Source organism: Aquarana catesbeiana, linkage group LG11, assembly GCF_042186555.1.
Source record: "Aquarana catesbeiana isolate 2022-GZ linkage group LG11, ASM4218655v1, whole genome shotgun sequence".
In the NCBI taxonomy this organism is placed as follows: Eukaryota; Metazoa; Chordata; class Amphibia; order Anura; family Ranidae; genus Aquarana; species Aquarana catesbeiana.
The window spans coordinates 258,662,509-258,686,647 of record NC_133334.1 but is presented as its reverse complement, the minus strand read 5'-3'; the positions used below and the strand labels follow the sequence as shown (position 1 = coordinate 258,686,647).

The window sequence follows — 24,139 nt, the reverse complement described above, 5'->3', positions numbered from 1 at the left end:
CATTTTGCTTTTAGGCCAAAAAGTTCAATTTTGGTCTCGTCTGACCAGAGCACCTTCTTCCACACGTTTGCTGTGTCCCCCACATGGCTTCTCGCAAACTGCAAATGGACTTTTAATGGCTTTCTTCTTGTCACTCTTCCATAAAGTCCAGATTTGTGGAGAACACGACTAATAGTTGTCCTGTGGACAGATTCTCCCACCTGAGCTGTGGATCTCTGCAGCTTCTCCAATTACCATGGGTCTCTTGGCTGCTTCTCTGATTAATGCTCTCCTTGCCCGGCCGGTCAGTTTAGATGGACGGCCATGTCTTGGTAGGTTTGCAGTTGTGTCATACTCTTTCCATTTTTGGATGATGGATTGAACAGTGCTCTGTGAGATGTTCAAAGCTTGGGATATTTTTTTTAATAACCTAACCCTGCTTTAAACTTTTCCACAACTTTATCCCTGACCTGTCTGGTGTGTTCTTTGGCCTTCATGATGCTGTTTTTCACTAAGGTTCATCTTACAAACCTCAGAGGGCTTCACAGAACAGCTGTATTTATTATATTGAGATTACATTACACATAGGTGGACTCTATATTTACTAATTAGGTGGCTTCTGAAGGTAATTGGTTTCACTAGATTTTAGTTAGAGGTATCAGAGTAAGGGGGTTGAAAACAAATGCACGCCACACTTGTAAGATATTTATTTGTAAAAAATTTTGAAAACCATTTATCATTTTCCTTCCACTTTACAATTATGTGCCACTTTGTGTTGGTCGATGACCTAAAATCCCAATAAGATACATTTATTTTTTTTGGTTGTAACATGACAAAATGTGGAAAATTTCAAGGGGTATGAATACTTTTTCAAGGCACTGTTAATAGCGCTTTAAAAATGGTGGCTGCATTAGTTTATCTTTTTCTGGCTTTTTTTTTCCCCCTCAGTTTAATTTGTGATCCTGCTAGTAACACACTTCCTGTCCTGTTTACACTCTGTATGGAGGAGCAATTGAGCCACCCATGGACAGCAGCATTGTCAGTCTGGGGGGAGGACAGTGTTAGATGGACTTGCAGATTTAGATAGGACTGGGCTGACCAATCAAAGCTGAACTCCAGCTTCACTTCATAAGCAGTTACAGCAACTTTTTTTTTTTTTGGGATAAAATATTTCCTTTTTTTTTATGATTTTATTATAATGAAAACAAAAGTTGGATAGTTTTATTATTGCAGTGAAAGCACTATATCTGAGCAAAATATTCTATTATAATTATTATTTAAAAAAAAAAAAAATATATATATATATATAATATTTTATTAGGAACCCTTACAACATGTGTTAGGTTTCAGATTGCTCCTTGTGTAGTCGTAGTGTTGCTGATGTGATACCTTGATGTTTTGCTATCATTCAGGAGCACAGGCGACCTTTCCTCTCTGGTTCAGCGGGCAGCGTGTAGTTGGCAGTGTTCTTGTTTGGAGAAAATGATGTGTTTTCTGCACAAGACAAAGGACGGAGTGTTCAGGAGCTGTCCAACAATTAGGCCTCTGCAAGGCTTCTCACTCTGGAACATGATCCTTGCCGATTGTTTTGGCTAACCGTATAATGGCAGGGTATGGTAATGGGATAGGACAATGAGACCGAGGGCCTGCAGCTGGATAAGGGCCAGGGGAAGGTATAAGTCCTGTTCCTTTTATGGCTGGACAGAAAGTGGCCTAATTTTCAGGTCTGAGGAAATGGTTGCAACCTTATGTGTTCACAAAAGCTGCTTACTGCCAGTAAAAATGGGGAAAATTTTACCAAAATTTTTATCAATGAAACTAATTTCTTAGAGCCGCATTTCTCAACAAGGGTGCCATCTGAGTTTGCCAGTGGCAGTTTGGGTTGGGGTAGGTATTGCACCTCCTAACTTGTGGACCGTTGATACTCCGAGTCCCTTCCACCAGAAAGAAAAAAAAAATTTAAAGGCCAGTTTACACCACATGCAGTCCACTGCATTTTTCTGCATCAAAAACTCTAGGAAAGTAGGTTATATGGTTTCCAGTGGCATAGTTCACACCAATGCAGTCAGTTCCAGGGCTTTCCAGTTCCTGTACTGGAACGCAATCAAACGCATCAAAAACACAAAGGAAATTGTTAAAAACACGCATGCAGAAAAGCATCTGGAACAGATCTGTACTGCGTTTTTTGTGGTATGAACCAGCCCTAAATTTATCTGTCTGTTGATCTTATCTATCCATCCCAAATCCTCTTCCCCTTCCAGCACAAATCATCCCCCCCCCCCCCCCCTTCTAATATAAATACTCCTTCTCCAGTCCACCCTTCAACTATCCCTCCCCCTTCTAGCACAAATGCTTTACCCTCTATAATTGTCCCCCCCAGCACATATCCTTTTACCCATCCCCCCCACCCCCACCCCTTTTATTCCATCACTTCTCCCAGAATAAGTCGACCCTCAGTGAATGATACACATCTGAGGTGAATTTGTGGAGCCAACAAGTTCCGGCACAGGACTTATCCCAGATCCGTGGGACAGCAGGATTTTCTTTAAATCCCAGGACAGTCCCGCGAAATCCAGGACATTCGGGGGGTATCATTTTTCGCCCAGGACATACAGACCCTGTGGCCCTGCCCATGCTACCCCACTGGTCAGTGGTGCCACCGGTTGATGCCCCTTGACTGTGTAACACATACTGTATATGGTGCATCACTGAAGTGAGTGGCTTTCTTCCATGGTGCTGTACATGTCTATCTATCTATCTATCTATCTATCTATCTTATCCCAAATCCTCTTCCAGCACAAATGTTTGTGCCCTCCGACCCTCACCGGCACAAATTCCCTCCCCTCCTTCTAGCACAAATACTCCCTCCTTCAATCCACCCTTTAACCATCCCTCCCCCTTCTAGTGCAAATCCTGCCCCCCACCCCCCTTTTTTCTTCCATCACTTCTCCCAGATTAAATCGACCCCCCCCCCCCCCCCCCAGTGCATGATACACATCTAAAGCTTAGGTGAATTTGTGGAGCCAACAAGAAGTTCCGGGACTGTACTCCAGGACTCACCGCAAAAACGTGGGACACCAGGATTTTATTGTAATCCCGGGACAGTTCCGCAGAATTTGGGACAGTTGGGAGCAATAGTTGTTCACCCAGGGCATCAGCCCCTGTGGCCCCACTCACATTACGCCACTCGTCAATGGTGCCACCCGTTGATGCCTCTTGATGGTTTAACACATAGATGGGGTACCACTGAAGTGGCTTTCTTCCATGGTGCTGTACATGTGTTTGTGCTAAGAGTGCGCTTGACGGTGTGCCCCCAGCATGGAGACCCATTTGTCACCAAGAGATCTTCTCAAGTGTGAGTCTGTAAGAATGGCTTCTGACACATGATAACCAGTTCTAGTGATCACTAATGTTCGAACCCGCTTCTGTACTGTTTTTCCCCTGGGAGTAGTTAAAGATACATTGTATCTCACTATATAGTTGCATGCTTGGGTTGAAAAAAAAAATACACGTGTCCATCTAGTTCAACCAATCTTTAAAAAAAAAAAAAAAAAAAAAAAAAAAGAAAATCTCCATCTACACAATCCTATACCCACAGTTGGGAAGATTTCTGCACTAGAAAAGTCTGTGAAAATTGAGAGAAAAAGTTCCAGAGAATTTTTTTAATATTCACTGTCCGTGTATTTAGGTTGGATATTAATAGTGTAAATCTTTTTTTTTTTTCGTTTCTCTACCTCGCTATGGGTACAAAAAACAAATAGCCCACATATATGTGGCATCCTTGTACACGTCAGGAGTTGGTGGCGGATCATGGTAATGGGATAGAGTGGCAAACATCCAAAAATTTGATTTTTTTTATTCTGGTCGTTTTTCCTTTTCATAGTTTAAAAATATCCGGAGATATCCATACCATTTACCACCAAATGAAGGCTGAATTTTGTTAATTAAAAACAATGTATAATCCACCTGGGGTGCCTTTTTAAGGAGAAGTACAGCCAAAGCTTGTTTGGCTGTACTTCTGTGGATCACAGGAGTGCGGATCATTTTGCACTCTTGTGACCTGTTTTCAGCGGGTGGAATCCCTCTGTTGGCTGACATCAGTCGGTCCAGGCTCTGGAAAGATCACCACTATATGGTTGGGATTCGTCCACATGACTGGACCGGCACTCGGCTCAGCCTCTCAGCAAGTGAGCGTGGGGGAAGCAGAACAAGAGAAGACTGACAGTGACAGCTCTCCGCTCAAAGTGGACATGAGAACTGAGCGATCAGCGGTGTTTGATCGCTCGGTTCTCAGCCTTCGAGCCAGCGGGGGACAGATGCAGCATTCGTTTTTATAAAATCCTTCTGATAAGGATTTTTTTTGTGGAATCTCTGCAGAATCTTTTGAGAATCCCTTATGTGTATGAATGTCACTTTTTTTATTTTTTTTTTTTTTTTCCCCCCCAACTTTTAATATTTTGCTTTTAGACACTTTCAGTGTTTTTTCCAGCATTTATGACTCATTTCTGAGGAAGATTCTGAAGTGCTAGAAAAAGAGCTTGAAAAAGTTACTAAATAATCAAAGGACATGGAAATTGGACCAAGTTGGCTCCGGTGAGGTTTGCCATACACTGTACAAATTCACTCAGTAGGTGGCCCTGTTGACACCACCTCCTGGCCACATTCCTTAAAGCGGGGTTCCACTCAAATTTTTAACTTAAGCTTACCCCCTTCATTTAATTGCATAGATGTTCAAATGCCGCACAAATTTTTTTTTTATTGCTGTAATTACCTTTATATTGTACTTTATTGTGGCACTTCCTGTCTCTCCTCCCGTGGGAGTAGGCGTGTTTATTGCCTTTCACTGTCTCCTGGGAGCTTAGTGTCAGGCTTCCCAAGATTCAGTGCGGGAACAATGATCATGCGTGTGGACAAGCTGTGAATGAACAGCATTCACCGCATCCAGGAAATCAATGCTTGTGGGCTTCACATGCCCACAAGCAAGATGGAAACAGCCAGCATCACATTTTTAAAGTTATTCTTCAGTAAAACAGACAGAGGCGGAAATATTACGCCCAAACTGTGTGTATTATTTTGGGATTAGCAAAGTGTCTCAATGACCTAAAAAAAAAAAGAAAAAAAAGATTGGTCGCCGGACTCCCACTTTAACAAACATGTTTTTACCAGCTGTACGTATATATATGCAGTGGGTGGGCTTTAACGCCGAGCCGCTACACATAGGCATCCATGGGGTACGGCTTTTCTGTGCTGAAAATACAGTAACAAAGATGTCACAGGCAGCCCCCAGTGCATTCTTGTGGTTGGGAGCTTCTGATCATGTGACTGCCAATCACAGTGGACGCAGGATCAGAAAGCCCGCCTCCACCTCATGCCTTTCAGAACCCTTGAATAGGGAGTATGTCTAATTTTTGAGTGTGTAGGGTTGGGGGGGGGGTAACTTCTGTTGTACTTTGGACTTGGATAAATGGAGGTTGTATATTGGGCTTTGGTCGGGCAAAGTTCAGCCAGTTACAAAGATTACCAATCCACACATCCTACACTACCTTGAATGATATAGAATAGAATTGGGAAATTTGATACCATCGTTAAGTTTTTTTTTTTTTGTTGTTTTGATCCATTCTCAAAATAGGCCAAACCCTTTTTTTTTAAATTTTTTTTATTTATTTATTTTTTTTATAGGTTGATATGGGGTGGGGGAAGGAGAAGAACTGTTTTCAGGCTAATTCACACTAGTGCGTCAATCTGTGTTTTAGCGCATTTGTAAAATGCAGATCAACCCATAGACACATAAATTAAAATTGTTTTTTTTTTTTTTTTGTGTCCTATTCAGACTACAATGCTGCATTGACCTGCATTGCATTAAAATGCAACATGCATGGATTTTAACACAAAACAACGTAAACTTGTCATTTTGTCCCTTTTACAAGCTCCCATACCATAGTCCTTTTAAAGTGTTACTAAACCCACAACTGTTAAATCAGTCTGTATATGCAGTAAAGTGTAGCACTTATTATATCCAATGAGAAAATAATTACAATATTGCATACACCAAAAAAAGAAGAAACAGGGTGGACAGATATCTCCAACACCTCACATAGCACACAATACAGTCTCTGATCTTCAAATGTCAGTTGAGTGCAGAGAAGTGTTCATAGTCCAATATTTGAATAAAATAATTCTGTTCACCACGTGAATAGCTAATACAAAAAAAACGTGAATGTGATGGGCCCTCCACATAGAAGCAGTGCAGGCTTACCGAAGGAGTTGGACTCATAAGAACGTACGCTCAATGAGTCGACAAGGCTTGTATTACCAACCAGTAATAGAGGAGGATCTTTTAACTAAATGGCGGTGGAATCCCGAAAACATCCAGAACTTTAAAGGAACTCTTCTAGGTAGTAGCCAGTCAGTCCTTACTTAGATGAAGTGGTTGCATTTGTTTTCTTAATTTCTTAATTTGTAACATTACAAATGGATACATCTGGAAACATGCATGGGGACAAGTGAATGCAGTGAGTGTTGCCACCATAAGCCAGAGTTTTTGTTAACTGACAAGATCACCAGATGAAAATATAGGGAAAAAAAAGCCCGGGAAAAAAAGAAAACAAATGCAACCACTTCATCTAAGTAAGGACTGACGGGCTACTACCTAGAAGAGTTCCTTTAAAGTTCTGGATGTTTTTGGGATTCCACCGCCATTTGGTTAAAAGATCCTCCTCTCTTACTGGTTGGTAATACAAGCTTTGTTGACTCATTGAGCGTACGTTCTTATGAGTCCAACTCCTTCGGTAAGCCTGCACTGCTTCTATGTGGAGGGCCCATCACATTCACGTTTTTTTGTATTCGCTATTCACGTGGTGAACAGAATTATTTTATTCAAATATTGGACTATGAACACTTCTCTGCACTCAACTGACATTTGAAGATCATCAAAGACTGTATTGTGTGCTATGTGAGGTGTTGGAGATATCTGTCCACCCTGTTTCTTCTTTATTTCTTCTCTATTTGCTCATTGGATATAATAAGCGCTACACTTTTTATATGCACCTGTTACTCTTAACAAATATCCTATTTGTTGTGTGAGCTGCTACCTTGTTGAGTAAGCGCATAGTTTATTTTCTTATTGTTTGTATATGCAGTAAAGCATGCTTGTTATACTCTGTGGAACCTAAGGGGTTAAACCTCTGCATTGTGTAAAAAGGCTGTTGATCCTGTCGTCTCTGATCCTCCCCTTCTTCCACTGTCCCCTATCCATCTCCTGATAGAACATAGTCTTAGGGGCACTCTGCACATACTCAGTTTGATGTGTATTGCTAGAGGAGTTTTTTTTTTTTTTTTTTTTTTTTTTTTTTTTCTTGGGAGGGTGCATGTGATCAGCACATGGCCAATCGGCACTGTCCACACAGAGGGTCAGAGGTCATGCAGCCTCATAGGACAGTCCAGATAAGAACGAAAACTCCTCCTACAAACTTTAACCAGACACTGATAAAAGTCACAAGACTGCTATATACTGCTGATGAGAAAAGGTATTTAGCAGTTTATATTTATCCATTTTCCTTGCATTATACTGCAAGCCGGTGTGAATTCAGCCATCCGAGGATCCATTGGAGGAATGTATCCCTCTGATCTTGGCTGATGTAGCATGGTGAGATCTGTAGTTCCTTCACAAAGGCATGTATTCGGACTTGTGTGTTATCCTAGTGATAGGAGCCTTTCTTCCTGGAGAAAGGTTGATGTTGGTTCCTCCTATAGAGGAGCTTTCTGTGCGTTCCTCATTAATGATGCATAGCTCCTGTTCTCGGGATCCTGGACAGGCAGATGGTGGACATGGCCAGTCTTTTAAGCATGTTTATGAACAGCCCGAGTCACGTGAATTTCACGGTACGGTCACTGTCCTACAACTGCTATCACCAGCATCGCTTAGGCACATACCCTGTTTATCTGACCCTTTAAAACTATTGCCATGCACTGCTGCATAGCCTTAAAGTGGATCTGTCCTAGAGTTAAAGTGTTATTAAACCCACAACGGTGAAATCAGTCTGTATAAGCAGTAAAACATGCTTGTCATACTCACTGTGGAACCTAAGGGATTAATCCTCTGTACTGTGTAAAAAGGCTGTTTGATTGTGTATGCACAGATCCTCCCCTCCCTGCACTGTCCCCCTGGACAAGACTGGATAAGACAGAGCCCTTGGAGTCAAGCTGCACATGCCCAGTTTGAGTTTTGCTAGAGAGGTTTTTTTTTTTTTTTTTTTTCCTTGGGAGAGTGCATGTGATCAGCACAGGGCCAATCGGCACTGTCCAAACAGAGGGTCAGGAGCCCTGCAGCCTCATAGGGCAGCTCAGTGCACTATGAAAACTCCTCCTACAAGCATCACCAGGAACTGATAGAAGTCACAAGACTGCTATATACTGCTGATGAGAAAAAGGTATTTAGCAGTTTATATTTACTAAAATAATTGCATTTCTGTGTACTGTGGGAGGCCATATATAGTGAATGCAGGGTGCTGGGTTTAGTAACACTTTAAAGAGAATCTATGTTTTTTGTAATCCCTTTCAGATACATTATGTGACTGGATTAGGGTTCATTTACATGCTCTTGCCATAATGGTTTTAAATATCTGGTGTCTACTCTTATCTTTTATAATCTTATTTGTATATTTGCCATATTCATTCCATGTGCAGAATCGACTTCCTGCTCAGCAGTGACTGCACATTTCTGCTGCTCTCCTCTTATTCTGGCCTGATAGAAAGAAAACGATGTGGCCCTGAGGTTTGATGTCATCAGTTATTGATCAGGGGGGTCTCTACAAATGGAAACTGGAGGTAGAAACTGTAGCATGTAAAAGTTGCATTAAAATGTGTGTTCACTGGAAATGGACTCTACTTAATTTCTTCACTGTTAGGATAACATGGCTGTGGAATGCCGTTTAGAGCGGCAGCGGTTTTATGGGCCTCCTTTGATCCGGCGCCAGCTAGAGTAAAAACGGACAGCATCGAGATCCGGCAATGATTACCTTCTGCAGACAGGCAGGGTCTTAATTGCTGTATAACCGTATTGCTCGTCTGCCGTTACTTAATACTATTCATAGCAAAACACTTTCATCTTCCTGCGGGTTCTTATGACTCCCCAGAGTTCTGTGACGTCATCGATCGAACCATTAGAGGAAGGAACATCCTCAATTAGTGTAAGAGCTGTAATCAGCTGTTGGGTGTAACCAGAAAATGCGTCTCCTCCCCGAAATCAGCCATGATGGTGGTGGTGGTGTGGGGGGGGGGGGGGGGGCGCGACTTCTTTCTTGCTGCACCAGTCTGCAATGGAGTGCGCTCACTCTGCACTGGTCCTCAATGGCAGCCAATAGGGCCATTGTACAAAAAATGGATGCAGCCATTGTGCCTTCTAACAAATGCATCTTTATTTCAATATTTCTCAGTCTGTGAGGATGTGGAAATGTTCTCTATGACTTCTCTTTAAAAAGGAACCTGACTTGGGCTGATTGCCCAGATGGCTTTCTTTTTCCTGTTGGCCACTATAGTTCTGTCACATGAACTGGTGAAATCCACCCTGGTGTCAGTGCATTCAATAATAATAGTCCCCAGCATTGGCGTCTGTGGATGCAAAAATGACCCCCCCCCCCCCGAGCTGGTGTTGGCAGACGCAACAATAATCCCCAGCATTGATGTCCTGATGTAACCTCATTGTAATAATGGCCCCCACATTGGTTGATGGTCAGAGTCCATCCCTTGTTGACCCTGATCCCACCGCACACTGGTCAGTGAAGGGGTTATTCAACCCTCGCTCTTTGACGTCAGGCCTGGACTATACTTCTACAGTCGGGTGGGCCTGACCATATGGTCTTTATTATAGTGCTGGGCGCAGGAACGCTTCTCTGCACTGGTGCCCAACAGGTGGCGGACTCTGCCCGGGTTGCAGCAGGTCACGTGTTGGGCACCCAGCTCCTCTATCGTTCTCTCCTATATCTGTGTCTCAGTGGTTTTACCATCTTAGGGCATTGATAAGGTTGTATCATGTTATTGGAATATTATATTACTGAATATGAGGAGTAAATCAAATATAACATTACGTTATCAGTATTTGGCTGAAAGGAGAGCATTCTTCAAACTGAGACTATCGTCTCTATTCTAAACCACCCTTCATCATTAGAAGGGACACTCAGTGTGGCAGGAGCAATTTACATTACTTATTCATGGCTCAGTTGGAACACACTGTATAAGGCCTCATGTACACTGCTGGTAAACGGACGTTTAGAGCAGTTGGGCATTTTTTTTTTTTTTTTAGCTGCCCCTGAACTTCCCTCTGTTATCTTATCAGTACATGTACACAGGGTCATTTTAGGCCTCATGCACACGAGATGCCGGTGCAAACCCTGCTGAACACATGTTTTTAAAAGCTGAAACTGGCATTTAGAAACGCCCGTTTTGTCGCGTTTGCATGCCGCGTTTAGCCACGTTTAGCCGCGTTTGCGTCTAGAAGCGTCTGCAGAGCAGAGAATGACATTTTGCGACCCAACTTTGGGGCCCTGTATCACGGGGCCACTTAGTGATAGATGTGCTAAAAATAGTGAAATGAGCACTACAACATATCCAAATTTGGGGTTCCTAGCACCAAGTGGCCCTGAGATACGTGGACCCAAAGTCGGGTCGCAAAATGTCAAGCACTTCTGCAGCAGAGAATGACATTTTCTGACCTGATATTGGGGCCCCATATCTCGGGGTCGCTTAGTGCTAGGAACCCCAAATTTGGATATGTTATAATGTTAGTCCCACTGTGTTAGCACACCATTTGGGGTTCATAGCACTAAGTGGCCCCGAGATATGGGCCACAAAGTCTGGTCGCAAAATGTCAAGCACTTTTCTGCAGCAGAGAATGACATTTTGTGACTTGAATTTGGGGCCCCCGTATCTCGGGGCCACTTGGTGCTAGGAACCCTAAATCTGGATATGTTGTATGCTAGTTCCACTGTGTTAGCCCACCAAATTTAGGGTTCCCAGCACCAAGTGGCCCCCGAGATATAGGGCCCCAAAGTCGGGTCATAAAATGTTCCTTTTAAAAACACTTATAAACGCAAACAACACGTTTGGCGTCTGAAACATGGAAAACGTTTGCGTCTGAACCCATTTTTTTGCTTTTGGAAAAACTAGGTTAAACGCAACTGCCTAAACGCCAAAAAACGAGACTGTGTACATGGACACATAGGATAACATTGAATGAGTTCAGGGGCAGTTGAAAAAAAGTGTCCAACTGCCTCTGAACACGAGTTTAACAGCGTCTCCTGTGCATGAGGTCTTATAGTCCTTTCTAGGCAGTTGCGTTCAGAAGCATTTTCTGGAACGCAAAAAAATGGCTTCAGGATGGATGTTCAGAGGCATTTGAAACGGCAGCTTGTAAACGCTGCTAAACGCGATAACTTGTGCTTAGCAGCATTTCGTTTAGAGACTTTTTCATTTTAGCAAAAATTTACAAACGCTGCTAGACGCCAACGCAGCATGTAAACGCGGCTTAACGGACATTTTTAGACGCCGGTTTCCAGCTGTCAAGTTAAATCATTTAGGAGAGGTTAAACGTCCCATGTACATGAAGTCTTAAAGTGGTTGTATACCCTTTACAACCACTTTTTACTACAGGTAAGCCTATAATGAGGCTTTACCTGTAGCTACCCCGGATATCTCCTAAACCTACACGGTTTAGGAGACATCCCCTGTATTTGCATGTGCCGACGTCATCGTACATACGTGCCGTTTCCGGAGGCATTGATACCCGGAAGTAACTTCGGGAGCAATGTCGCCAGCCGGAGCGGTGACGGGGACCACTACGGGGGCTTCAATCTAAGGTGAGTATTTCATAATGAGCTTGTATGTTATGTTGCTCATTATGCCTTTGTCTTGCAGGTTTATTTTTTTTAGTTTAGTGGGTTTACAACCACTTTACGCTCGGGGCATATTTGATGGGGGGGAGGGGCTGGGAACCTGCTGTGGCTTCTTTTTGTGTCGCCTCCTAAAGGCCAAATCACAGTGTGGCAAACAGCTCATGTATTGGGGAGCAACTTTGGTCCAAATCAACACCAGAGCTAAAGCCAGAGGTTTAAATTGCTAAATACAATCAGTGAATTTCTGAAGCTGGGAGTATGCAAACGAGCCAATCTCATAAACCACACCCAGAATTTGCCTAAACCCATCTGGCGATAAGATTATTGGAAATTGGTGGGAGGTGTGCCTCGTCTGTGCCCTGCCCCAACCTGTGGGCACAATGACATATGGAGGTGGCAGATGATAACCAATCTGTATGTACATTTATTTTGGGTGATCTGGGCAAAAATTAATGTAATTTAGACTATTTTCTCTTCTAAATGAATGTTTATTATCTCCACTAGATGGAGCTGAGGAGCATAGGAACTACAAGGAATACAATGTAACCATTCTAGAGTGCTAGAGGGAATTGGCAAATGTAACCAATAGTTATTTTTATTTGGTCATTCCCTCTTGTGTTCTCCTAGAATTGTTACATTGCATTTCTTGTTACCAAGGTGTATGCCTAGTCTATGCTTCTGAGCTCCATGTAGTGGCCATCATGTGGCATTTTATTACTGCCCATAATAAAACATTCACAAGAGGAAATGGCTTAAAGAAGATTTTGTTTTTGCCCAGTTTGAACACATGTATATTTGCTGAATGAAGAGCTAGAACTTTTCTTTTTCTTTTTTTATAACTAGTCCCTAAATGATGGGAAAATCCAAAGTTTTACAGTTGTCACTGAAACGGGAGGCAAGAGGAAATCTTTGAATGGGGACACATGTTACTTTGGAAAGACATCCTCTCACTCCCTCTTGTGTCACTGGGACAGGAAGTGAGGGTAAATCTGGCAGAGGTTTTATATATCACCTGCTCCATTTAAATTTGAAACCTAGGCTTTTAGTACCCATCATATGGAGTTCATTGAGTGACATAGTTTGATCGTAAGAAACCTAGGGCTATACTGCCACCTACAGGAGAAATGAACACTAAAGATATGGCAAACTGATGGACAGCCCACTTGAGGCTTTAACCCCTCCCACTTCATATCTGCCTAGTCATATAGTAAGCTGTCCAAAGAGAGGGGCAGAAAACCAAAACTCACACAGGTGAACCAGATCAGCTGAGCAGGTGGGAGGGGTTAGAGCCTTAAAGGGCTGGCTTTTAGTTTCCTATGTACCTTATGTCCACTGCTCCTGTAGGTGGCAGTATTAACCATATAGTATATAATTATCAAGCTGTGACCCTCAGTGGATAATAGAGAAGATTCAGGTTCAGATCTAGTTTGTCAGGTTATATATCGTTCATCTGAAATGTATTCTTTGTATGCTTTGTAACAATTTTGTATCCGCTGCTCATTGATCTCTCTATCTATTCTGTCTCTAGAGCAAAGAGTAGAAGATGTGAGGCTCATCCGCGAGCAACACCCCACCAAAATCCCGGTGAGTGGAGCAACTCCGCACTTATCCTGTTCTCTGGAGATAAAACTCTTCTATATAATAACATACAGACTTGTATCAAAGAAATGCACCTTCACATGTGATCCTCCTCTCCTAAAACTGATATTTCTGTGTTTGGTACATACCTGTCTATGAGGGGTTCCACCATCCCTGTGCTGAGTTCTCAGGTCTGTACACCTGCTGTGCCCATTATGAGGGGTTCCCACCATCCCTGTGCTGAGTTCCTGGGTCTGTGCACCTGCTGTGCCCATTATGAGGGGTTCCACCATCCCTGTGCTGAGTTCTCAGGTCTGTACACCTGCTGTGCCCATTATGAGGGGTTCCACCATCCCCATGCTGAATTCCCGGGTCTATACACCTGTTGTGCCCATTATGGGGGTTACCACCATCCCTGTGGTGGGTTCCTGGGTCTGTACACCTGCTGTGCCCATTATGAGGGGTTCCACCATCCCCATGCTGAATTCCCGGGTCTATACACCTGTTGTGCCCATTATGGGGGTTACCACCATCCCTGTGGTGGGTTCCTGGGTCTGTACACCTGCTGTGCCCATTATAAAAGGGTTCCCACTAGGGCTTATTTTCATAATTAATTAGTTGGCCATTTATTGTTTCGATTAATCGGTTAATAACCTTAAAGTGTGGTGTATAATTTTAGTTACGTTTAAAAAAAAAAGCGCTATTTATTCTTAAATATTCTCTATATATAGCATGGTAAATATAGATAACCAACTATATGGTTGGGGAGAAAAATCTTTAATCCACGCTGAGAATAACGGACAGAAGAGATATACTGTATATACTATTAGAGGGTGAATCTGGTAAATATAATCAGACTCAGATCATTATTATTTTTTTTTTTTTTTTTATTTAAAGAAAAAAAAAAGTTAGATGGTTTTGCAGATTTTCAAACAGAACTGTAATATATTATATGCTGACCATACAAAAACAATGTCTACCTTCAAAAAAATGTTATTTTAAGAACTTTGTTCGATTTGCTAATCCTTAGTGGGGTCAAAGCTACATTATTTTTCAACCACAGTGACAGGAAAGTTTAGAAATAATAGAAAACTGCTTGGTCAAAGGGATTTTCAGACACTGTATGTGGTTTTCGTTCAGAAATGACATTCATTTTAAAACAGAATGTTAAAAACAAGTGAAAATTTCAAAATGACATTCTTTCATTCAGGGAATGTACAAAGATTTTTCATATGATATTCTCTTCTGAAAATTGATCCGTGTGGCCAGGCCCAGCATAAGGATCGGGGCACACCTATGCAGTTTGCTTTTGATCTGTATTTGCAGCTCTTTTTGCTGTGCGTTTTGTTTTTTGCACACGTGATTTTACGGCGATTTGCGTTTTTTTTTTTTTTTTTTTTTTATTTTTTTTTTTTACTTTTGCTAATTTGTTGTTGGGCAGACTAAAAAACCTGAATTGCTGCAAAAACACACTACATGCTTTTCTGCAGCTTCTCCATTAAAGTATATTGAACCAAAAAAGCACCATACTGTGTTTGAAAAAAGTCCCTGACCCTTTCCAAATACGCAGCAGCTGAAAAAAAAGCATAGATGTGAACGTGTCCCATAGGAAACCATGTTAAATGAACCGTAGCACCAAAAAACGTATAGGTGTGAACCAGGCGTAAGACGTTTAGTAACATAATGGGGTTTAAAAAAAACTAAAATTAGCCCTTTATAGTACAAAAAGAGCAAATAATCGCTACTGTAAGGGGTTCTTTTTTTTTTTTTTTTTTTTTTTTTTTACTGTGTAACGGTGAAAGTAATACTTACATTAGCGATTTGCTCTTTTTTGTACCACAAAGGGCTAATTTTAGTTTTTTTTAACCCCATTATGTTACTGACCAATTAATCGATTATGAAAATAGTAATCAATTACCGTATTTATCAGCGTATAACACGCACCCAAGTTAAGGAGGGAATTTTAAGGAAAAAAACTTTTAGGAGTAAAGTTTAAGGAAGAAAAACTTACATTAAAATGCCCATCAATGCAGCGTTGTCAGTGTCAGTGCAGCCTTGCCCCAGTGTCCATTGCAGCCTTGTCAGTGCAGCTTTGCCCCAGTGCAGCCTTGTCAGTGCAGCCTTGTCAGTGCAGCCATGTCAGTGCAGCTTTTCTCCAGTGCAGCCTTGCCCCAGTGCAGCCTTGCCCCCCCGTGCAGCTTTGTGGGATCGCCGCGATCCCTGCCGTCATACACAGCCCTGTGTAAATTTAAATATGGCGCCGAGACTGCAGGGACTCGGCGGAGCGCTGATACACATAGCCGAGAGTCCTCGGGTTTTCTCGGCGCCGCTTACAGTCCCGCCCAGTTCCGCCCTATGGGCGGGACTGTAAGCGGCGCAGAGAAAACCCGAGGACTCTCGGCTATGTGTAGCTCCACTCCGCCGAGTCCCTGCAGTCTCGGCGCCATATTTGAATTTCCACACGGCTGTGTATGTCGGCGGCGATCGCGGCAATTGCCGCGATCGCTCCGATCACACACAATTGGGGGGGGGATCGGCCTATAACACGCACCCACGATTTCCCCCTGATTTTCAGGGGAAAAAAGTGCGTGTTATATGCCGATAAATACGGTAGTTGTTTCGGCTTTAGTTCCCACCATCCCTGAGCTGAGTTCAGTTGGAAGCTTGGCGATCTAATCTCCACCTAAGGTTGTAATGTCCTTTTTGTTTGGAATTTGTGCAAGACTGAATGGATAGCCTTAAAGAGGATCACCCCAATTCCGGCAGAGGAAAGATCTTCAGTGATGTAGCTGTGTCTGTCTTTCTTTATTCAGTCTTATAGAAATTTCCGAGATTTTCTCATCTCACATGTTACGCGCGGGGTCAGGTTGCTTAATTCATCCAAATGAGTCATATGTGTCCCCGTGGTTTTAATAGCCATGATCAGGAAGTGGGCTGGGGTTAAAGGCGAGCAGACTATTTTTTTTTTTTTTTTTCGGTGAAGCAGGAAAGTGGTAGAACCCCTCTCAGGTGTTTATTGCTGTCTGTGTCCTTCCAGGGAAGACTCACCCTCTCTATTTTTAATTTTTTTTCCTTGTTAAATCTGACCTCTGGCCTTTCCTTCAGTCTTGCACAGTTGTACCGGCTCCTCTCCTGGACTGAAATGGCTTATTATGATTTCACTGAACACTGTGAGCTTCTCACAATGTGCATAAGAAGCTGCAGCAAGTCAGATAGAGGCCACCTCATTTCCTGGCAGGAGTAGGTCAAGAATTTGTTGTCACTGCCCCTCCCACTTTATAATCATTGGGAGTTGTGCTGTGCTCACACCAATCACTGACAGCTATGACAGGCTGAAGGGGAGTGATAACGCACGGAGACTAATTTTAAATTAATTTGTCTTCATGTTTGGGACTGTTAGAGGCAGGGTGCCCCATACAAAGGGTTTTCTTTTTTTATAATGCCACCATTGTGTACTCTAAACGCCATTGGTGCTTAGTGGATTTTTTTCTGTTTTTTATACTTCCTCACCTGATGCCCCATTTTCTTTGTTTTTTTTTTTTTTTTTAATTCCAGGTCATTATCGAGAGGTACAAGGGGGAAAAGCAGCTCCCGGTGTTGGATAAAACCAAATTCCTTGTTCCAGATCACGTCAATATGAGCGAGCTCATCAAAATTATCCGGTGAGAATGAAGGATGACCCTCCTAGAATGAGTCTTTGCTGTTTATTCGGCTTGAACCATTCATAGATTGATGTGGAACTACAAGTCTCGGAATGCCCTGGCCACTTCCCAGGTTGGCATGGTATGCTGGGACTTGTACAGTGCCTTGAAAAAGTATTCATACCCCTTTAAAATTTTCCACATTTTGTCATGTTACAACCAAAAATGTAAAATGTATTTTATTGGGCTTTTTTGTGATAGACCAACATAGTGCCACATATTTGTGAAGTGGAAGGAAAATGATAAATGGTTTTCAACATTTCTTACAAATTTATATCTGAAAGGTGTGGCGTGCATTCATATTCAGCCCCCTTTACTCTGATGCCCCTAACTATAATCTAATGGAACCAGTTGCCTTCAGAAATCACCTAATTAGTAAATAGAGTCCACCTGTGTGTAATTTGATCTCGGTATAAATACAGCTGTTCTGTGAAGCTTTCAGAGGTTTGATAGAGAACCTTAGTGAACAAACAGCATAATGAAGGCCAAGGAACACACCAGACAGGTCAGGGACAAGTTGTGGAGAAGTTTAAAGCAGGGTTCAATCCATCATCCGAAAATGGAAAGAGTATGGCACAACTGCAAACCTACCAAGACATGGCCGTCCACCTAAACTGACCGGCCGGGCAAGGAGAGCATTCATCAGAGAAGCAGCCAAGAGGCCCATGGTAACTCTGGAGGAGCTGCAGAGATCCACAGCTCAGGTGGGAGAATCTGTCCACAGGACAACTATTAGTCGTGCTCTCCACAAATCTGGTCTTTATGGAAGAGTGACAAGAAGAAAGTCATTGTTGTAAGAAAACCATAAGAAGTCCTGTTTGCTGTTGGTTCTAGAAGGTGGTTCTATAGTATTGACTCGGGGGGCTGAATACAAATGCACGCCACAATTTTCACATATTTATTTGTAAAATATTTCGAAAACCATTTATCATTTTCCTTACATACAGCCAGAGCTACAATGGAATGGTTTAGATCAAAGCATATTCATGTGTAAGAATGGCCCTGTCAAAGTCCAGACCTAAATCCAATTGAGAATCTGTGGCAAGACTTGAAAATTGCTGTTCACAGACGCTCTCCATCCAATCTGACAGAGCTGTCACTCTATAGATGTACAAAGCTGGTAGAGACATCCCCAAAAAGACTTGCAGCTGTAATTGCAGTGAAAGGGGGTTCTACAAAGTATTGACTCCGGGGGGAGCTATACAAATGTACCCCACACTTTTCACATATTTATTTGTAAAAATGTTTGAAAACAATTTATCATTTTCCTTCACAATTTTATGTGCCACTTTGTGTTGGTCTATCACATAAAATCCCAATAAAATACATTTACGTTTTTGGTTGTAACATGACAAAATATGGAAAATTTCAAGGGGTGTGAATACTTTTTCAAGGCACTGTAGTTCAATGGCTGATACAATATGTATCCAAATGTCTTTGGTCACTTGACCATTTCACCTATATGAGCCTCTTGGACATCCCATTCCAAAATCATGGGTGTGTATATATGTGTGTAATAATAAATATATACATTTTATATATTTTTCAGTTTTTTTTTTTTATAATGCAGCCATTTGCTAAAATCATTTAAGTACTTTTTTTTTTTTTCCTCATTAATGTACACACAGCACCCCATATTGACAGAAAAACACAGAATTGTTGACATTTTTGCAGATTTATTACAAAAGAAAACTGAAATATCACATGGTCCTAAGTATTCAGACCCTTTGCTCAGTATTTAGTAGAAGCGCCCTTTTGATCTAATACAGCCATGAGTATTTTTGGAAAAGATGCAACAAGTTTTTCACACCTGGATTTAGGGATCCTCTGCCATTCCTCCTTGCAGATCCTCTCCAGTTCTGTCAGGTTGGATGGTAAACGTTGGAGGACGGCCATTTTTAGGTCTCTCCAGAGATGATCAATTGGGTTTAAGTCAGGGCTCTGGCTGGGCCATTCAAGAACAGTCACGGAGTTGTTGTGAAGCCACTCCTTCATTATTTTAGCTGTGTGCTTAGGGTCATTGTCTTGTTGGAAGGTAAACCTTCGGCCCAGTCTGAGGCCCTGAGCACTCTGGAGAAGGTTTTAGTCCAGGATATCCCTGTACTTGGCTGCATATATCTTTCCCTCGTCCTGTCCCTGTAGCTGAAAAACATCCCCACAGCATGATGCTGCCACCACCATGCTTCACTGTTGGGACTGTATTGGACAGAGGATGAGCAGTGCCTGGTTTTCTCCACATATACCTCTTAGATTTAAGACCAAAAAGTTCTATCTTGGTCTCATCAGACCAGAGAATCTTATTTCTCACCATCTTGGAGTCCTTCAGGTGTTTTTTTTTTTTTTTTTAGCAAACTCCATGCGGGCTTTCATGTGTCTTGCACTGAGGAGAGGCTTCGTCGGGCCACTCTACCATAAAGTCCTGACTGGTGGAGGGCTGCAGTGATGGTTGACTTTCTACAACTTTCTCCCATCTCCCGACTGCATCTCTGGAGCTCAGTCACAGTGATCTTTGGGTTCTTCTTTACCTCTCTCACCAAGGCTCTTCTCCCATGATAGCTCAGTTTGGCTGGACGGCCAGCTCTAGGAAGGGTTCTGGTCGTCCCAAACGTCTTCTATTTAAGGATTATGGAGACCACTGTGCTCTTAGGAACCTGAAGTGCAGCAGAAATTTTTTGTAACCTTGGCCAGATCTGTGCCTTGCCACAATTCTGTCTCTGAGCTCTTCAGGCAGTTCCTTTTGACCTCATGATTCTCATTTTCTCAGACATGCACTGTGAGCTGTTTTATTTAGACAGGTGTGTGGCTTTCCTAATTAAGTCCAATCAGTATAATCAAACACAGCTGGACTCAAATGAAGGTGTAGAACCATCTCAAGGATGATCAGAAGAAATGGACAGCACCTGAGTTAAATATGAGTGTCACAGCAAAGGGTCTGAATACTTAGGACCATGTGATATTTCAGTTTTTCTTTTTTAATAAATCTGCAAAAATGTCAACAATTCTGTGTTTTTCTGTCAATATGGGGTGCTGTGTGTACATTAATGAGGAAAAAAATGAACTTAAATGATTTTAGCAAATGGCTGCAATATAACAAAGGGTAAAAAAATGTAAGGGGGTCTGAATACTTTCCGTCCCCACTGTATATCCCCCTCTTCGGCTGTCTGGTAGGCTTTAGGCTCCATTCACACTTGTGCGACTCCAAAGCTACGTGACTTTGGAATGCAACTTTGACGCAATTTTGGATGGGTGCGACTTTGGCTTTGATCAATGATGGACAGCTGTTGCATGTATAACATTCAGGTGCTGCTTTCATGTGACTTTTGAGGGTTTACATTTCAATTTTTTTAGACTGTAAGCTCTTCTGGGCAGGGTCCTCTTAACACTTGTATTTTATTGTACTTTTGACTGTATTGTCTTGCTTTTTATACTGTAAAGCACTGTGTAAACTGTTGGTGCTATATAAATCCTGTATAATAATAATCTATGGCGCTCAAGTCACACGAAAGAAGGACCAACGTAGTGCAGAAACCTTTTAAAGTCGCTCATACTTGAACGGTTGTCATTGAAAAACTTGCGGTGCGACTTTAGTGTCCAAAGTCACATAACAAGTCACACAAGTGTGAATGAAACCCGGTTGGGGTGGGTTGGTAAAAACGTATATTTAATGCCTGTCTTTTCCACCCATGTGAAAGGGGCCTAAGCGCCATAGGCATGACTCCCAGAGGTATGGCCACGATGGGATTTGTAGTTTGGCCTACACCTGGCCCAGGCAACATCCAATGTGTTGCTTCTCTCTTCTTGATGCATTCTTTTTGTCTTTGCACCACAGGCGACGCCTACAGCTGAACGCCAACCAGGCCTTCTTCCTCCTTGTGAACGGGCACAGCATGGTGAGCGTATGCACGCCAATCTCCGAGGTGTACGAGCGCGAAAAGGACGAAGACGGCTTTCTCTACATGGTCTACGCTTCACAGGAGACGTTCGGCATGAAAGACGCATAAACGACACAACGGCTGACATTTTGGTTTTATTTTATTTTTTAATTTTTTCCCCCCTCTTTTAAGTCCTTTGGAGAAAACTGCAACGCAAAGCAGGTCTTCTCTCCTTAGGTGTACAGTATGTATGTATTCGTGCTACCCAGCAAAGAATTTTTTTAATAATGGCTCTTCTCCGCTTTAAATTAAAAACGTATGGAAAAAAAAAGTCATAACGTTTACTTTATGGTCCTTGTATGAAGCGATTCTTTACAATCGCGGTGGATGACCCCCTTTTTTTTTTTTTTTCCTTTTTTTTTTTTTTAAATGGTATTACTGTTTGATTCGGGGCCATAGAGCATTCACACACTGTTGGCTACTTATGGCGTTCATGTAGCATGTCGTCTTTGTTTGGGGGCGTGGCTTTGTTTTGACGTGGGGCTCCGGAGAAGCTGCATTTCTGGAGTCTAAATTTATATAGAAAGCCATCTAGAAATTGGAAACTAGTTTTTATTTTTTAGTTTTAAACAAAATGTTTGGGGGGAAAAAAAAGTAAGCTTTTAGAATAAAAGGATGGTGTTGTATTAAGTGGCATATATGGACTTTATAGGGGGGCTGAACTGTCATCAATATAAAAGTTTGATTTTTTTTTTTTTTTTTTTTTTTTTTTTTTGCTGACTGCTCCAGTTTTCCTATATTTTTGCCTTTTTAAGTGTAATACAACACAAACTGTCAATAAAATGCTGCCGGGTTTCCAAATCCTTACACCATAGGTGTAGTCATGCATGGCAAAGCATACTATGACATGGAAACATTATTTTTAATAATGGTAGCAATTACCTGGTATGTGGGTTTTTTTATTATATTATTTTTTTTTTTTTTTTTAAGTATTTTTAATTGGTCACATGACCACTGGATACATTTTCTGTGTGTGGGGGACAGGAGACATTGTTTCCGGTCTTCTACTTTGCAAGCTAAGAAGGGGTGGGGGACTACAGGCACCCCCTGTGCGTCGGCACAGCATCCTGATACTCGGATTGCAAACTGACCACGCCAACCAGGATTTATTTCTGCACTTGGCAAGGTCGGGATGTGCCAGGAAGGGAAGTAGACTGTCAGGATCACCAGATATTTGCAGCAAAGTTTCAAGGTTGCTAAAAAATTAATAAAATAATACTGACAAAAAAATCCATCAAGACGATATTATTATTATGCTCTTTAAACATTTGCCGATTGTACTGAAGCTTTGTGGATGAGCTCTCCAGCCTCGAATTGTTTGGCCGGATGACCTGGAAGCTGTTTGGGGGAAGAATATTAGATGGTGGTACACTAAGGGCAATTCACTTTAAAAGATAAAATATTGTTTTTTTTGGATGAAGCAGGAAGGATTCAGAACCCGTCTGTTTTTTGCTGCCATCTTGAGCTCTGTGGGGTTTGCCTGCACTCCTCACTGTCACGATGCATTCATTAGGAGCTATTGATTGTAGAAAAATCTTCATTCAAGCAAAAGAAATATAGCAGAGAGAAAGGCCACTGAGCAGGTGGGAGGGGTTATAGTCTCTAGGGGGCTGGCCTTCTATTTTTTTTTTTAATAATCCATTTCTCCTGTAGGTGGCAGTATGGCCTTAGGTTTCCTGTGTCCCTCACTTAATAGATTTTTTTTTTTTTTTTTTTTAGAACCCCTATCAGCTTGTTATTGTCTTTGTTGGGGATTTTCCCTCACGTCCTGTCTTTATCACATAAAGGAGAAATCTCTGTAACCCAACAGGGGTTCTATTCCTTCCTTATTTTGGCCAAAATAAAAAAAAAAAAATGGTTTGACGTATACACTTAATTTTTTTTTTTTTAACAAATATATAAAATAGGCTTTAAATACTTTATAACCTTTCCTTTCACCCGGGGATTAATAAGACACCCCAGTCAGCCATTTTGGAAGCATAACTCCACCTTTTAAAATTCCATAGGAAAGGGGACGTCCCTGCGTCCAAGGAATTGATGCGCTTCATCTTCTAAACGAACAGCCTCGTCTGGAAAATGGCTACACTGTGTAGACAGGTCCTCTTTGACCTTGTATATTATTAGATGGATATAAAAACTAATGAAGAGTTTAGCAATATATCTATGAATGTGTGTGTGTTTTTTTTTTTTTGTTTTTTTTTTCCTCACGAGAGCATTTCAATTAATGGACAACTGTTAATCTTTTGCACCTTTTTTTGTTTTTAATATTCAGTTTTTAGCCTTATAGATTGAAGACTTGCTTGAATTCATGTTCTGTAATAAAGCTTTCTGATTTGTTTTATGTGTTATTTTTGGTTTTGAATTCTAGTTTTGTTTTTTCTGTTAGTGTCTTCCTGTATAAATAAAGCTTTTAAAAAATGGAAATGTTTGGTAATTGTCAGACACACAACTGATTTAATATGGGTAATTTTTATATGAGCCCCCAATGTGCTTACTGAACCTCCAGCCCACAGCGATGCAAAATAGCCACAGCACTCCTTCATGGTACGGCAATAAAGTGTGTGTATTATTAAAATATATACACTGTTACTGATTTAAAATTTTCGTGTTCGATTTTAACTTTTTTTTTTTTTTTTTTTAAATTGACTAATTCCAATAATTATTACGCACATATAGATTCAACTACTTTTAGCTGATCTCCTTGCATTGCAACTCTGCATTAGTCAGTGGTAAATGTGGTATACACTATATACAATCACCCGACACTAGTTAGTTTCCACAATCCATGACTTAACTTCACAGTTCACACAAATACGTTTTTAAATTCAAACTGTAGCACTGACGTAAGTAATTACAATCGTGTTTAGTTCCGTAGGGCAGCAGTGGGTGACGTCATGCGTAGCTCCTCCCCATACGCGTTGCGTTCAATCAGAACTTCCTCAGCGGGGCTACGGCATCACCCTACAATCTATTTAAATAGCACCGTTGTTGTGGCAACGGCCGAAGCCGGACATAGCGGGGCATGGCTTTTGATTGACGTGTGACGTCCTAGCAAGTCCCG

At 41.7% G+C, this 24,139-nt stretch overlaps 1 protein-coding gene across 1 annotated transcript in view; it reads left to right on the top strand.

Moving 5' to 3' along the window:
- The window catches only part of MAP1LC3B (microtubule associated protein 1 light chain 3 beta), a 33,461-nt gene extending 10,046 nt beyond the window's left edge, over positions 1-23,415 (top strand). Inside the window, exons 2-4 of the mRNA XM_073605725.1 lie at positions 13,396-13,451; positions 17,001-17,107; positions 20,976-23,415. Of these exons, the coding sequence (XP_073461826.1) occupies positions 13,396-13,451; positions 17,001-17,107; positions 20,976-21,147 (335 nt within the window). The 3' untranslated portion in view covers positions 21,148-23,415. The remainder of the gene's footprint in view (positions 1-13,395; positions 13,452-17,000; positions 17,108-20,975) is intronic.
- Positions 23,416-24,139: the final 724 nt, after the last annotated feature.